Source organism: Setaria viridis, chromosome 1 (assembly GCF_005286985.2).
Source record: "Setaria viridis chromosome 1, Setaria_viridis_v4.0, whole genome shotgun sequence".
In the NCBI taxonomy this organism is placed as follows: Eukaryota; Viridiplantae; Streptophyta; class Magnoliopsida; order Poales; family Poaceae; genus Setaria; species Setaria viridis.
The window spans coordinates 7,558,969-7,575,330 of record NC_048263.2 but is presented as its reverse complement, the minus strand read 5'-3'; the positions used below and the strand labels follow the sequence as shown (position 1 = coordinate 7,575,330).

Sequence of the window (16,362 nt, the reverse complement as noted above, 5' to 3'; positions counted from 1 at the left end):
CTGCAAGCTTATTGCATAATGCATTGCAGAACTAGACAGCTTGCATTTCAGCATAGCCTCATTAGGTCCCTCCATGCCGGTAAGGTTCAAGAGAGAAACACGTGCAGCAGCTCACATCAGCAGCGGCAACCAGCCAGCCATGCCATTCTCCGGCTTCGCCCTCGCCGTGCTGCTACTCTCCATAGCCTCCCATGCCAAGCCGTGCTCTGATCAGGAGAAGAGCTCCCTGCTCCGGTTCATTGCGGAGCTATCATGGGACGCCGGCCTCGCCATGTCGTGGCGAAATGGCACGACGAGCTGCTGCTCGTGGGAAGGCATCGCCTGCGACAGAGACGGGGTGGTCAGTGAGATCTCCCTGCCCGGTAGAGGACTCCATGGCCTCATCTCGCCGGCACTGGGTGACCTCACCGGACTGCGGCGCCTCAACCTCTCCCACAACTCGTTGTCAGGTGAGCTGCCATGGGAGCAGCTCTTGTCCTCTTCCAGCCGCTTGGCCGCCATCGACGTCAGCTTCAATCACCTTGAGGGAGAGCTGCTTGAGCTGCCGACTTCAACCACCCATGGCAGGCCATTATTGCAGGTACTGAACATCTCCAGCAATCTATTCACCGGAGAATTTCCATCAGCCACGTGGAAGGACATGAACAATCTGATTGCGCTCAATGTGAGCAACAACAGTTTCCATGGATGGATGCCGTCTTCCTTCTGCATCACCTCGCCATCCTTCGCCATGCTTGACATTAGCTACAACCGATTCGGTGGACGCATCCCAGCTGGTCTAGGCAATTGCTCTGCGCTTAAAGTACTCAAGGCTGGGCGCAACCAACTAACTGGGATGCTCCCAGATGAACTCTTCAATGCTACCTCGTTAGAGTACCTCTCTGTTCCCAACAATGGTTTGTATGGAATACTTGATGGTACAGGCATAGCCAACCTCAGAAGTCTGTCTCATCTTGATCTTGGAGGCAATCGGCTTAATGGAAAGATCCCAGACTCAATAGGTGAGCTCAGGAGACTAGAGGTGCTTCATCTGGACCATAACAACATGTCTGGAGAGCTGCCACCAGCTTTTAGCAATTGCACAAATCTCATAACAATTGACCTCAGGAACAATTATTTCAGTGGAGAGCTCACCAAGGTCGATTTCTCCACCCTGATCAATCTAAAGACATTGGATCTTCTGTTCAACAGCTTCACTGGCGCAATCCCAGAAAGCATCTACTCTTGCAGCAGTCTGAATGCACTGCGGCTAGCCGACAACAAGTTACACGGACAGCTTTCGCCAAGAATAGTAAATTTGAAGTCCCTTATTTTCCTATCAGCTTCTTTTAACAATTTTACAAATATCACGAATGCGCTTCATGTCCTCAAGGATTGCAAGGAACTCGCTGTCCTAATTATTGGGAGTAACTTCAAGGGTGAAGCTATGCCAGAGGATGAAACAATCGATGGATTTCAGAATCTTCAGTTTCTCTCCTTGTCTAGGTGCTCATTGTCCGGAAAGATACCACTTTGGTTATCAAATCTCAAAAATCTGGAGATGCTGCTTTTGCACAACAACCAACTCGCTGGACAGATACCTGCCTGGATCAAAAGCCTCAAGTTACTTTTCCATCTAGACATATCAGAAAACAACCTTACAGGAGAAATACCAGCAGACCTGACGGAGATGCCAATGCTAACAACAGAAAATACTGCAACCGATTTGGATGAAAGGGTATTTTTGCTACTTGTCTACAGAGGCACATCATTCGAGTACCGGGTAACCACCGCTTTCCCAAAAATGCTGAATCTTGGTCGTAATAACTTCACCGGAGTGATCCCTAAAGAGATTGGTCGGTTGAAATCGCTCGCTATACTCAACTTCAGCTCCAACAGGCTATCAGGAGAGATTCCATCACAGCTCCACAGCCTGACGAACCTGCAAGTGCTAGATTTGTCAAACAATCATCTCACAGGTGCAATCCCAGTGGAGCTCAACAACCTCAACTTCCTCGCTGAATTCAACGTTTCTAATAACGGCTTAGAAGGGCCGATTCCAGCTGGAGGCCAGTTCAGTACTTTTACAAGTTCAAGCTTTGGAGGGAATCCAAAGTTGTGTGGTGCTATCGTCGATCGGCCCTGTGCTTCAGCCGAAACCAATCTGGTTTCTACGCTCTCCACAGAGTGGAAGGACAGATGGTTTGCCTTTGTGATTGGTTTTGGTGCTTTCTTTGGTGTAGGGGTGTTGTATGATCAGATAGTATTGTCAAAGTATTTTGGCTAGTCTGAGTTTGGGTTTATTTTTGTCATACTCGGCTCCTACTCAGGTGAAGCAACATCTGCTGTGGACAAGCTTTGCCTTGTATAGTTCCCCCCCCCCCCCCCCCCCCCCCCCCCCCCTCCTCTCTCTCTCTTGAGAAAACTTTGCCTTTGTAAACCATATGCAGAACAAATGGCTGGATTGAACTGCTGTGTCCCTGTGTTTTTCGCGGCAGTAGTTAATCGGGCTGTTCTATTGGCCAGTCAAGTGGCCCTTCTCGGCCCGATGGCACACTGGAATGAAACAATTTGAGCCCTAAAAACTGTTTGCTACACAATCGTCGTGTCAGTCTGAATCAAGGAGGTGCACATCTGGCGGCACAAGACTGATCTGACAGCTTTGCAGAGGAAAGAAACAGAAGAGGGAGCTGATTTTTTTTTAAACGAACCAGGCAGGAAAGATGTGGATTATATTAAAAAGAAGGAGTTCCAGACTGGAAAAATATAAGAAAAGAAAAACAAAACAACTCGTCCGATTGGATTGGACATCAATGCGGGCAGCCATTCAACACAAAAATTGTCACACCCTACCGATTGGATTGGGACATCAACATAGCCTCACCACTCCGCTTGCCACGGCGGCACCCACCAACATCCACGCTCATAATTCGTCGAAACCTCCAAGCGTGGCCCGGCGTTGACAGGGAACCAATAGAAACAGATTGCACCGCACCAAGATGGCCACCGCCATGCAGGACCCTCCGCTGTAGTGCCGCTACAACACCACACTCCAACTGGCTGAGTGATACCACCGAATCCAGACCTCACTCAAGCTACCTTGTAGTCGCCACCGCGATAACACAATGCGTAGGGGCCTCGCCACATCCGTTGTTGGACTCCACCTCACTCTCGTCGTCTCGAAGAAACACTACGTGCGGGGGCCTCGCCACGCACGCCATAGTACTCCACATCACGGATCCGTTTCTTTTATCACTGTCAAAGTGGTGAGCAATATTGCCCCACTCCAGAAGATCTCCGCCAATTAGCCAAGCTAGTGCTGCAGGTCGACTTCGTCTCGTTGCTTCACCCGCGCAAAAGCATCCGCCACCATGTCAGCAAGCTAGAGAAGTCGCTTGCGCCGTCTTCCAATGATGTACCGCACCGGGTAGCCTAGCCAAGCTGAGCAACCCGTCGCGGTCCGCTGCAAGCCTAGTTGTCCCACGATGCCGTTGCCACAAGTGCCGTCCTCCAACGCAGTCCCACGATGCATGGACTGTTGCCAAGCAACGCCAGCTGCCGTGGTCCGCTGCAAGCGGTCAAGACCGACAACCATGTGACAACCCCTGGCCGCCACCATAACTGCAATCGCCTCCACGTGGCCTCGATAACACCCATCCAGCTTGCCACGTGTCGGAATTGCCACCACCGGCTGCGGCCGTCCATGACTAATGGACTAGGAATGGCACAAACCGAAATGGGTCTCTAGAGACGACACTTCCAAGGAGGGCACGACGCCAATGGCACCGATGTCGCTCGTCCAGAATCTAGATAGGGTTTGCACCATAAGGACCCCGTGCAGTAGGGTTGTAGCTCAGAAATGACATCCCCAACAGGGAGAACGACGCCCTAGGGCGCTGCCGTCATCTCCACCAGCAAGAACATCGGCGAGGGCTTTTGCCCGGAGCATCCCAACCCCTGCACGCTCACGGCTCAGCACTCCCGGCCACAATCATTGCAGTCCATCCGGGGCGGCATCACCACCGCACCTCCTCGCACCATGCTATCGTACCTCCACCTCCGCTCGCTCAACGGCAATCATCCTCCTCGCATCTCGCCCTGCGCTGCCCCGCACGTGCCCTGCGCTCAACGCCTTCTCCGCGCCGCTGTTTTCCACACTAGCGCCACCTCCGCGTTGTGCGCTACCGCCCGCAGGCCACTACCTCATGCATGCGGTCGCCGCCGGCCACCATGCCCGCGAGCAACCGCGTCGCGCCGCTTCCCTATTGTTGCATCATCCACCGCCACCATTGGGCTGGTCCCTAGGGCGCCGCCGCCCGCACACGGCCGCAACCGCTTCTACGAGGCTGGCCACCCCTCCATGCTGTCGAACCCGCGCCCACGCTCGGCAGTCGCCGGCGCACCTCTGCGCCTACCCACGGCCGCCGCAGGCCACGGCTTCTTCGTTCCTGCGCGAGGCTGTCGCCGAGCCCGCACGCCGCCTTCCACGGCCGCCCGCCTGAGAGGAGCAGGCCCGCTGCCATTGCAGAACCTTCTCCACCCGCGCGCCTCGCCATGCCGCCTCTTGCCCGATGCTGCAGGAGACCACAGATCCACCCTTGGGGGCTATGGATCCGGCCAAAGGGCCTGCGGATCCAGGCACGGAGCGCCGGAGCACGGCCATCCCAGTCAGAGGAAGAAACTCGTACCGTCTGCACGGTTCACTCACGTCTCCCATCTTCCAGCAGAGAAAAATGCCCCGCCACCACCTTCCTTGCAGGGGCTGGGCTTCCGGCCTCCCTGCTCGGGCGATGGCAAGGTGGAGAGGGGGAGGAGAGCGAAGCTCTGACGGCGGCGGGCGAAGGTTTCCCCATGCCGCTTGCGGGAGAGACGCGGGGGCTAGAACTACATATAAGAGTGAGCCAATTAAAAGCAAAGATTTGAATCATTCTCTTTTTTTTAGTGAGTCAAAAGGTTACCTACTTCAGTTGTTGCAATGGTCAGGCACAAAGCTATATACACAGAAAAACAAGTCACATTTTATCCCCATGTAAAAACAGTATATATGATCCCAATAGCTACAAGTTCAGAGTAGTGACATGAATCTATGAATCTGAGAATGCTAAAATAAAAAATAAGGTTCCGCACATCACAAAGCTACTTGATCTCCTGGACTACAGTAACAACTAGCAAAACAAAGAGCTTCTGAATCTACTACTGTAATCAAGCAACAAGCCTGCAACATAATTTCGACACAAACACCAGTACACCACGGAGATCGCCGGGCAGGTAGCCGAGCTCGCCGGATACGGGCGGTCGCCGCCCTGCCGCTGGGCGGGATAAAAACTCGGTGTAAGAGAGGTCGGGGTGGTTCGCGACGAGCGTGGGAGAAGGCCCTCCGCGGGCCGCGGCGCCGGCGAAGGGTGCAGGGGACGGATGAGGGTGCAGGAGGACGAGCACGATGGGGGGATGGCTAGGTGCGGCCGGGAGGTACGCGTGCGCCACCGCAGATCACCGGCCCTGTCGACGGAAGAGAAGGGGAGGACACTACAGAGGAGAACGAGGGCTGATTTGAAAAATACCGGACCCAAATCAGGGGGTATCATGCAAAAAATGGAATCGCGATTAATGGTCGCGATGGGGTTTTCTAAAAACTACCAAGGCATACATTTACGTAAAACCCCATAAATTGGATCGCGATCCGAATCAGGGGGGTTTCTGCAAATGGGGTACCGCTCTCCCTCCTCCCGCCGGCGGTCGTCGACGGCGGCACGCCACCCCTGCAAATTCACTTGCTTGATCGCCATCCCTTCTCTCCGGCATCACCGCGTCACGGATAGATGATATATTCTCGCATTGAATTCGCATGAACCGTTTGCTGTGCAGTTTTCCCAATAGCCTGGTTGTGCCAATAGAAGGGCCGATTCCAGATGGAGTCCAGTTCGGTACTTTTGCAAGTTCAAGCTTCAGAGGGAACCCAAAGTTGTGTGGTGGTGTTGTGGATCGGCCCTGTCCCCTGTGGCTCAGCCAAAACCACTCTGGTCTCTACGCTCCCTCCGCAGAGCAAAAGGACAAAGGGTTGGCTTTGCGATTTGTTTCGGTGCTTTCTTTGGTGCAGGGGTGTTGTATGATCAGATAATATTGTCAAAATATTTTGGCTAGTTTGAGTTTACAAGTGGGGTTTTTTTTTCCCCTACTGAGGTGCAGCAACAACTACAGTGGACAAGATTTTCCTTGTATAGTTGTAAACCATATGTAACTTTGCAAATGGAGAAGGGGAGAAGCATGCAACAATAGCTGAATTGATGATCAGCTGTCCTGTGTTTTTGCGCGGCAGGAGTTAATTGGGCCGTTCTATTGATCAGTCACGTGGCCCTTCTCAGGCCCGATAGCCCACTGGAAGGAAACAGTTTTGAGCCCTAAAAAATGTTTGCTACAATCGTCAGAACAGTCCTGAATCAAGATAACAGACGATCATCTTTTCTTTTTTTTTTTGGGGGGGGGGGGGGGGGGGGGGGGGGGGGGGGGGGGGGGGAGGGGGTATAATATGCCTTTCCTCTGAGTTGAGCATGAAAAATAGGGGATCATCTTGATCATGTTATCCATATGTTTCCTCTGAGTTAAGCATGGTATTTTGGCGGTGCACATCTGGTGGCATAAGTCTGATCTAACAGACTTGCAAAGAAAGGAGGAGAAAGAGTGAGCCGATTAAAAGCAAAGATTTGAATGGCGTGCATGTCAATTTGTAGCTGCTCTGTGCAATCTAATGAGCCATGGAATTCTTGCAATGGTTTCGATGTCACAGATTCCAAAATCGTTTTCCTTATTATTTTGTCTGCTGTCAAAAACTTGTCTACTTCAGTTGTTGCAATGGTAAGCACTAAACTATATACACACAGAAAAGCAAGTCACTGTCTCTAGAAAAAACAGTGTATAATGATCTCCAATAGACAGTAACGACACGAAACTATGAATCTGAACGAAGTAAAAAAAAATAAGGTTATGCACAGCACAGACACCTGGACTACACAACAACTAGCAAAACAAAGAGCTTCTGAATCTACTTACAGTAATCAAGGAACAAACCAAACATGGTAAGCTACAACATGTCATGAACATCCGAATTCAGCACCCTTTGCAAACATTCAGTCAGAAGTCTAAACACATGGAATAGAAAACAAGAGTCAGCCAGAACCTGCTGGCGAAACGTATCACAAGCCACACAATGAACTCGAAATTTAACGAATTTGATCTCAGGCAAACATAAGCTAGAACTAGCATAATCAAAAACCAAAATAAATGTAAACCAAACGGAAGCACAGATTTAAGTTCAAACATCACTTATTCATGGTTATACCATACTGCTCCACCGCAACAACTGTTTCAGGTAAACACAGACACAACCAGAGACAACTACACAAACACCACAGATACTTCAAAGACGACACCCTTCATGGCAGAGACCAGACAACCCAGGAACAGCAGCTCCGATGACCGAATAGTTTAGTGCCCAGTTTAGTGCCCACCGCGGAGACGAAGCACCAGGTGGAGAGTAGACTCCTTCTGGATATTGTAATCGGCAAGGGTGCGGCCATCCTCCAGCTGCTTGCCAGCAAAGATCAGACGCTGCTGGTCTGGGGGGATGCCCTCCTTGTCCTGGATCTTGGCCTTAACATTGTCAATGGTGTCAGAACTCTCAACCTCCAGAGTGATGGTCTTGCCAGTCAAGGTCTTCACGAAAATCTGCATCCCACCCCTCAGGCGGAGCACGAGGTGGAGAGTGCTCTCCTTCTGGATGTTATAATCAGCTAGGGTGCGGCCATCCTCAAGCTGCTTGCCAGCAAAGATGAGCCTCTGCTGGTCCGGAGGGATGCCCTCCTTGTCCTGGATCTTGGCCTTCACATTGTCAATGGTGTCAGAACTCTCAACCTCCAAAGTGATGGTCTTGCCAGTCAAGGTCTTCACGAAGATCTGCATCCCACCCCTCAGGCGGAGCACCAGGTGGAGGGTACTCTCCTTCTGGATGTTATAATCAGCAAGGGTACGGCCATCCTCAAGCTGCTTGCCAGCAAAGATAAGCCTCTGCTGGTCTGGGGGAATGCCCTCCTTGTCCTGGATCTTGGCCTTGACATTGTCGATTGTGTCAGAAGACTCCACCTCAAGGGTGATAGTCTTGCCAGTCAAGGTCTTCACGAAGATCTGCATCCCACCCCTCAGGCGGAGCACCAGGTGGAGGGTACTCTCCTTCTGGATGTTATAATCAGCAAGGGTACGGCCATCCTCAAGCTGCTTGCCAGCAAAGATAAGCCTCTGCTGGTCTGGGGGAATGCCCTCCTTGTCCTGGATCTTGGCCTTGACATTGTCGATTGTGTCAGAAGACTCCACCTCAAGGGTGATAGTCTTGCCAGTCAAGGTCTTCACGAAGATCTGCATGCCTCCCCTGAGACGGAGAACCAGGTGGAGGGTGCTCTCCTTTTGGATGTTATAATCAGCGAGAGTGCGCCCATCCTCAAGCTGCTTGCCCGCGAAGATAAGCCTCTGCTGGTCCGGGGGGATGCCCTCCTTGTCCTGGATCTTGGCCTTGACATTGTCGATTGTGTCAGAAGACTCCACCTCAAGGGTGATAGTCTTGCCAGTCAAGGTCTTCACGAAGATCTGCATGCCTCCCCTGAGACGGAGAACCAGGTGGAGGGTGCTCTCCTTTTGGATGTTATAATCAGCGAGAGTGCGCCCATCCTCAAGCTGCTTGCCCGCGAAGATAAGCCTCTGCTGGTCCGGGGGGATGCCCTCCTTGTCCTGGATCTTGGCCTTGACATTGTCAATGGTGTCAGAAGACTCCACCTCAAGGGTGATGGTCTTGCCGGTGAGGGTCTTAACGAAGATCTGCATCTGCAGAAGAATAACCAGGTAACACAGTAAGTATCTAGCAATAGACAAACAAAATGAAGCAAAAATCAACAACATATGCGTACAGATCCAAACAGGTCATGATGTTCATCTCATCAGTAGTACTACAGGATTAATGAACTCTAAAAACAAATAGCAAGAGCACGCATTATCATCAGGTATGCTAAGAACCATAAACTAAGCAGTATATATGTACAACTATATCTAGCTAAGCAACATACAACACCTATCTAAGCAATTCAAAATCATGAACATACATGTGACACATGCAGATTCAAATTAAGCCCAGCAACTATTTGAGAAAATCTTATTCTACTGTGATCAGCAGATCAACTCAGTGAAACCACTACCAAACCAAAGCATCCTAACAAAATCAATAGGATGAATCAAGAGATAAACTTAGGAAGCACTACATAGCAACATTAACAGGGCAAGTATCTGGCAGCAGGTAACACATACTGATGGGTCATGTGTGTTCATCACATAGGTACTATAGTATCAACGAACAGCAGCAGCACTCATCCAAGTATATCAAAACACGTAACAAAGCATACATGATCATCAGGTATACAAAAGAATCATCGAACAGTAGCAGTATTTATGTTCATCTATTTGCATGCATATCTGGCCAATAAAGCAGGATACATGTTGTGGTAAAAGCTACCACGTCATGGAGAAACAGCAGCATATATCTATCAACTATGTAATCATTTATCCATCCATCATCTTAATTATGAACATGGATGTGACACAAGCAGATTTCAATTTTAATAACCCCAAAAGATAGTTGAGAAAATCTTATTCTGTTCTGATCTACAGCAACAGATGAATCAGACTAAAACAAAATCATATGGCACATGCTAACAAAAATCGACCAGACGAATCAGGCGCATAGACCTAGCTAACACCATCGAACCATATCATAGATGGACGTACGGGTACAACATATACAAAAGCGAGAAAAGCGCCACGGCCAACTGCATCATCAGGAAGAAGAAAAAGCACGAGCAGATCTAGCTAACCCTAGGCAGCTACCCGGCAAATCATGAGAACGGCCTCATCTACGAACAGCCCAAAAACACCCCTGCAATTCCCAGATCGACGACCTAAAAACCCCCACAAATCGCACGAGCACCGCAAGCTAAGCAGCAGAACCTATCAGATATACACAAAATTCCACGCGAGCATCAAGGGCTACCTCACCGCATGACTCCTAACCATCGGGCCAATCAATCAGAGCGAGCAACTACAGAACCGATCGATCTAGAGGAGGAGGAGAGGGAGGATCGCCGTACCTTGAAGCGGGGGTGGGATCGCCGAGGCTAGCGAGAAGGAGAGCGATTTGATTTGGGATCGCGTGGTGTGCTCCGAACAACACGAGACGAGATGTGACTAGGAAAGAAGGCGAGGGTGGGCAATTTATGGCGTCGGGGACGATAGGGAGAGAGATCGGGTCGTGGCCTCGTGGGGAAGGAATCCCCGTGCCGTGACGGTTCCGTCTTCCGTGCCGTGCGAGACGACAGACGAGCCCGCCTCGTCTCCGCCACGCAAGTTCCGGAAGCCGCCTGCGCAAGGAGAGCCCGACGCGAACGGACTGGTGGTTCGCTCGTTTTACCTAAAAATTGGCCATCGAATTCTAACCAAACTTTGTCAAAGCAAAAGTTCTGTTATGAGGTGTGACAACTTTGGGTTGTAATCAGACTGTCAAAAAAACTGTCTGTTACTCTGCTTACATATTCGGTTCAGCTGCCACCGGTCGTGCAGAGCTGTTGCTTCAAATTTTGTTTCTTACTTGAGTGCAAATTTCACCGCCCCCATCGAACACGATCTTCGTAAAAGATAGCCAAAGAAATGATGTTTTCATAGTGATACTGTGTGGACAAAGTTCAAAGGAGATGGCTATCGTTGACTCCATCTTGAATTGCTCCAATCTCATCAGCAATTACCACACTTAAAAATGAGCATATATCAAAAATATGAAATATAGTTCACAATCAATTCTCTGATACTCCGAAATGGCAAAAATATATAAATAGTAAAGAATATGCCTTTAAGTTGACTGCCGTCTTTCCAAACGTCGAAATGGCAATCAGAAGGGTAACGCAACTACACAAGTGCACCAGCGCAAATAAAAAGCTAGTCTTGTAGCTTTCCCAGAAAGCACCTCAGAAAGATGAAACTTTGTAAGTACTTCGAAATGAGAAGATTCAGCATTGGATCCCAATTTAAGATTCAGATACACCCAAAGATTCTAAACCATAAACAAAATGCAAGCCACGTAAGAATGGTCGAGCTCAACCCTACTCTCTCAGCTTCCTTTTGTTCACAGTTCGTAGGCAGGTGTTCAAGTGGAAGAGCTAGGCAGCTAGCAAAATGTCAACTGCTATTTACACGATGGGTTCAACATAACAAACCACCCTGGGTTCCTACACTTTGGTGTGTCCTCTTTGTTCCTAGTAGTGGACTGATGCGAAGCATAACGAGAAAAATTGAAGCTGTTTAAAAAAATGTCCGCACTGGATCACCAATTGCTAGTGGTCTAGTGCAACTCCTGTATCCTTAAGCTTGGCCGCGCTAGAAGAATTTTACAGTACGATCATCAGTGGGCAATGGAAAGAACTTCAGAGCAGAGATCTGAATGTGGTTAAGGCAGATCCCTGTACTTGAGAACATCAATCTTGTCCAAATCATACTCCTTGCAGATCCTTGAAATGGTATCACAGTCCAAACCTTCATCCAAGTTTCTCCTCTCAAGGAATCCATCAAGCCTTTTGGATGGCCGGAACTTCTGTCCAATGAATACCAAAAAGCATCAGATACAAATGCAGAAAATTATAATCTTAAATATGGGCAAAATTGTGAGGTGGCTGTTCTCTACTCTGCATTTTGATGGAGAGAAATAGGTATATAACACTAACTTACTTAGGGTGTTTCATTACCATTGGTGCATAGCATATGCAAGAAATAGTAGAATTTCTGCAGCAACGTGCAGTAGTGCTTTAGTACACTCCACCTGTGGCTGTAAGCAAATTGCCCTGACAACTAAAAAAATTCTGATGTACATGCAAAACTTTTGATTGGCCTACCTCCCATAATGATAGTATGTGACTCATTTGTGCATATTCTGAGAGCCACAGAACACATCTAAAAAGGTGGCTCACTGGGAACATTTGCATGCAGCACACTCACTACGGCCAAATCAATCAAGCATTCAAGCAGTCTAAGAGGCTACCATGGCAGCTTTTGACAACTACTTCATTGAAAATTTATTCCAGGCCTGTCCAGCATGGTTACAATAGGTTAGGTGATAGGATCTCGGTTTATAACTAGTCTTGAGGTATCTGATCTATATGGTTAGCATGCTCTATTTGTAATGCAAGATTTGACTCCATTCAGGAAACTCTATAAATGTTAAGATGTGCAAGGTATTAATGGAGCATAAACCAATTAAGTTCAATGAACAGGTAGAGTTTCAAAAGATGATCAAATTTCCAGTTGTCCATTAAATTGCCTCAGTACAAAACTGCCCCAAGGATATAACAATCTGAAGGTCTTGCTCATTTTCAGAGTTAGAGCAACTTACCCAAGGGTACCGTGCATTTTCACTAGGGTTACCATCCTTTGCTGAACCAATCTCCTTCTCATGAACTTTCCATTGATCTGAGCAGTCAGAAAGTAGCAACTGGAGCCTCTCACTTCCCTATACCAAAATAAATATCAGGCAAACCTAAAAAATAAAAAACAACAAAATAGAACTCAATTGTGCTATAATCAGGATGTTTAAAAAACATATTAAACTCGTATACTGAAAAATGTGTAGCCAAAGTAAAATACTTGCGCAGTTTTCTACCCTAGAGGCACTAGTCGCCACCAACAAAATTTGTAGGGGATCTTTCTTTTTGCAACCCCGAGAGGGTATAAACTCACCATGCACAAATACAAATTTAAAGAAATTGGAAACAATGACACTAAGCAGCCAAAATCTCTGAAGACTAAGCAGATAATTTCACAAACCTGTAGAGCTCTCCAATGCGAATAAGCACGAAACAACACCCAAAAGAATGGTATATTTGGTAAAGGCAGTACCTGCAATCGAATAAATCAAGTACAAGACAATTGCACATGTCTTAGCCAGGTTTATACTGCTTGTACAAATATGTCGATTTGCAAGGTGCATCATATGATTAACGTTAGGATTTTTAAAGTAATGTGCTAATGCAGCATACAGTAAAAGTAACACCAAATCGAAACTACTCCCTCCGTCCCAAATTATAGTTCGTTTTGGCATTTCTAGGTGTATAACAAAAGCTATGTATCTAGACATAACACATATCTAGATACATAGCAAAAGCTATGTATCTAAAAAAGCCAAAACAACTTGTAATTTGGGACGGAGGGAGTAATAATATATGCACAGAACATTTGAATCATCCCACTGACAGCATTGTGATGAATTGCTAGTTGACACAACCACCCTCAAAGCAAGTAACTTCAAACCTACCATGAAAAAACTAGTAACCGGAAGCAAACAGACTGAGCCATAAAGAAATTTCTTGTGAACTGAAGCACCCCTGGACATCAGAAACAATGCAGACAAAAGGATCAGAAAAGATATAAATTAAACTAGACAATGTGCAAGTGTGTGTTGAAGGGCATCAAGAATTCACCTAATAGCAATATGCCGCAACCGCCGACGCACAAGACGAGAATTTATGCTGCAGTAAGAATTTGTGGTTTAGAATTTTAGAGGCATAAATATAAATGAAAGCGTGTAGGTTAAAAAAAATGCTAGCAAGCTGCTGAAACCTGGCAGTTAGAAGACTTTAACAAGTGATGATTGTGGAGTACTAGTTCCATAGTGATTCTTAATGATTTTTAGGGCAGTGATTATTAAAGCTGACCACCTATCACATTAAACACATGATATAGTACCGCATACATGAGGGTACACAACTACAAACAAAGACTGAAGGAAAATGATAATACAAATGACTCATTTCTAGGCTCTTGGGCTTATATAAACTTAGTAGATGCAAAAAGAGCATAGTATCCCTACAAACAAGAAAGCATAAGTAAGCACAAGTGCCAACACTCTTGTAGTGTAGTGGTAAGCTCCCCAGTTAAGGGAGACACCAACCAGGGTTCATATCCTGGTGGCAGGAAAAAAAAAACTCGCTGGCAACCTGAAAAAATAGTGGCAGAGCGCCGGCCTGTGGCACCTATGGTTGGTTTGAGCCCTACTACCAGGCGGTAGTTGCAGTGGTCGCCAACCCAGTTGGTCGTGGTCGGCCCAGGTTGCGGTGCAGCCCTATAGGGTGAAGCCGGGGTTCGGGGGTTTTCTCGGCCCGATTGGCTGAGATTTCTTCTTAGTGCAATGCCGTGGGGGCGGTCTTTCCCCCGCCAGTCGAGTTTTTTTTTAAGTAAGCACAAGTGAGATTTTAACATACAATTACTCTATTGTACCAAAATAATGATTACTTCTTCTCAGCTTACAAAAAGTTGTATGAACACCCTAAAAGCCTTAAAATGTAAATAAAGCAGCAACTCACACCTACAAATTTCAAACAATTCACAGAGAAACACAAACAAGTCAATTTTCAAATTGTAAATACTAATGAATAGATAGTCTATCTAACATATATAATTATATATCCATAGAATGGGAAGAAAATTAAATGACATTTAAGACCTGTTTATCAGGCACATCCTACAAGATGCCAAAACCAGTATAACTTATAACTATGCTGAACTTTCAGTTGCAGCTTTGCATGCAGTTGTGAACATGTAATATATCATTCACAAGCTATGCTTACAAGGAAAACAGCACTGAACTATGTTATGTAAAAGAATCAGAAAAAACTTCACAAGACTGGGTGAAGACAACAAAACCACCAGCTGGCTACTTTGCAGTAGAAGCGCATGAGGGATTAAAATGGACAGAAAAAGTAATGCCAAGTTACATTCACAGATAGTACCGAATAGAGTGTTTTTTTGAATATGAAAACTTGTAATAAATAGTAAAGTTGATTTCCATGGAGTTTACATGTAATTCAAGTATCGATCACATCTGTTCAAGTTAATACAGTCATTGCTGCCAAGTCATTTGACAGATCATTTAGAGGTTATTCTGTGAAATAACAACTGATACGGACCATGTACATTCCTTGATCAAGCCTATCCAAAAGCCGCAATAACTTCATACTAAGATAAACAACAGTCATGGAGAACACAAGCAAACAATCACCGACTCAGTATATACATTCCTAAACATAAATACATGTCGACTGCCAACATAAAACAATGCAAAGAGAGACACATGCCCACATCCATTGAAATATTAACTATTCAGTGTGTATCTTGACTCTATGGACCAGCTGACAAGATGATTGGGATGCTCAACTACATTGGATAGAAGTATCAAAACACAAGTATCTGACTGGGAAACACAGATTCAAATGTATGCTTTCTTTGTTTTCCTGCTCAATGTGCTATGCTAGTTTTACTCATTGCAAGTTATATTGCTACGGCAATTGCACTAATGAAACCCCAAAAATCTATGCACCGCACAAGGCAAACAAAAATGCAGGCGATTATCAACATAGGTCACCTCGCCGGATGCACGATCTCGACCGCGCTTACATCCTTGGTCACGGACTTCAAGAGCACCTCCGACGGCCGCACCCGCGAGAGCAGCTTCAGCCCGAAGCTGCAGCACAACAGAAGCAAAAGAAGGCGCATAAGCCCCGGGACCCAGCATCATTTCGCAATTTCCGAATCCACGCAGCCCCAACCCTGGCCAATCCTTAAACCCCCGAGTAATAACTCACCTGTGGATCCGGCTCTTCATCGACCCCTCCGGCGCGCTCCCGAACCCGATCCACGCCCGGTTCATCTGCGCATCGGAACCAATCCATCAGAAAACCCCCGCCAAAACCCAAATGCAGGCGACGGGGGGACCGGCGCGCGAGGGCGCTGAGGGGGCGCGCGCAGCGCGCGTGGGGTCCGAGCACCTTGTCCGCGACGAAGTCGACGACGGACTCGGCCTTCTCCGGCGCGGTGCGTCCCCTGGAGGTGATGCCGCGCCAGAGGTCCCTCAGCGTCGGCGGCGGGAGGGCGCCATCGCCGGCGCCTGCCGAGGCCGCCGCCGCCGCCGGGCGGGCGAAGCACCAGGCCCGGCCCTTGACGGGGAAGACGACGACGCGGGCCTGCATCGCGCGGCGCTGTGGGAGTCGGCGTGTGGGGCGTGGGAGGCGGCGGCGTGGTGGCGACTGGCGAGGCGAGGCGGAGCGCACTGACTCGGAGCCCGGAGGAGGGAGGAGGAGGTGGTGGGGTCGGGGAGTCAGTGAGCCGAGGAGAGACGGGGTTCGTTTGGCCCAGGCGGACCCGACGGGCCGCCGAGCGAGCGAGTTTGAACCGTCGTATGAGAAACAGAGGGCTAGATGAATCTTCGTGGCTGACGAGTGATGACGCTGACGATAAACGGGCAAAGCGATTCAC

At 48.1% G+C, this 16,362-nt stretch overlaps 3 protein-coding genes across 3 annotated transcripts; 1 reads left to right on the top strand and 2 right to left on the bottom strand.

Moving 5' to 3' along the window:
* Window positions 1–2,281, top strand: LOC117846051 (receptor-like protein 2). The gene has a single exon (XM_034727155.2). The coding sequence runs from the start codon at window positions 74–76 to the stop codon at window positions 2,264–2,266; it is 2,193 nt and encodes a 730-aa protein (XP_034583046.1). The 5' UTR covers window positions 1–73; the 3' UTR covers window positions 2,267–2,281.
* Window positions 2,282–7,281: 5,000 nt separating this feature from the next.
* Window positions 7,282–10,378, bottom strand: LOC117848754 (polyubiquitin). Its single transcript, XM_034730287.2, has 2 exons — window positions 10,161–10,378; window positions 7,282–8,847 (listed from the first exon to the last, which is right to left on the bottom strand). Exon 2 carries the CDS (start codon window positions 8,845–8,847, stop codon window positions 7,474–7,476), a length of 1,374 nt encoding a protein of 457 aa, XP_034586178.1. The 5' UTR covers window positions 10,161–10,378; the 3' UTR covers window positions 7,282–7,473.
* A 675-nt stretch (window positions 10,379–11,053) lies between these two features.
* Window positions 11,054–16,232, bottom strand: LOC117848761 (uncharacterized protein C23H3.12c). The gene is made up of 8 exons (XM_034730300.2): window positions 15,876–16,232; window positions 15,693–15,757; window positions 15,473–15,571; window positions 13,533–13,580; window positions 13,367–13,436; window positions 12,880–12,951; window positions 12,449–12,565; window positions 11,054–11,653 (listed from the first exon to the last, which is right to left on the bottom strand). The coding sequence occupies exons 1-8, from the start codon at window positions 16,074–16,076 to the stop codon at window positions 11,510–11,512; spliced, it is 816 nt and encodes a 271-aa protein (XP_034586191.1). The 5' UTR covers window positions 16,077–16,232; the 3' UTR covers window positions 11,054–11,509.
* Between the last annotated feature and the right edge of the window lie 130 nt (window positions 16,233–16,362).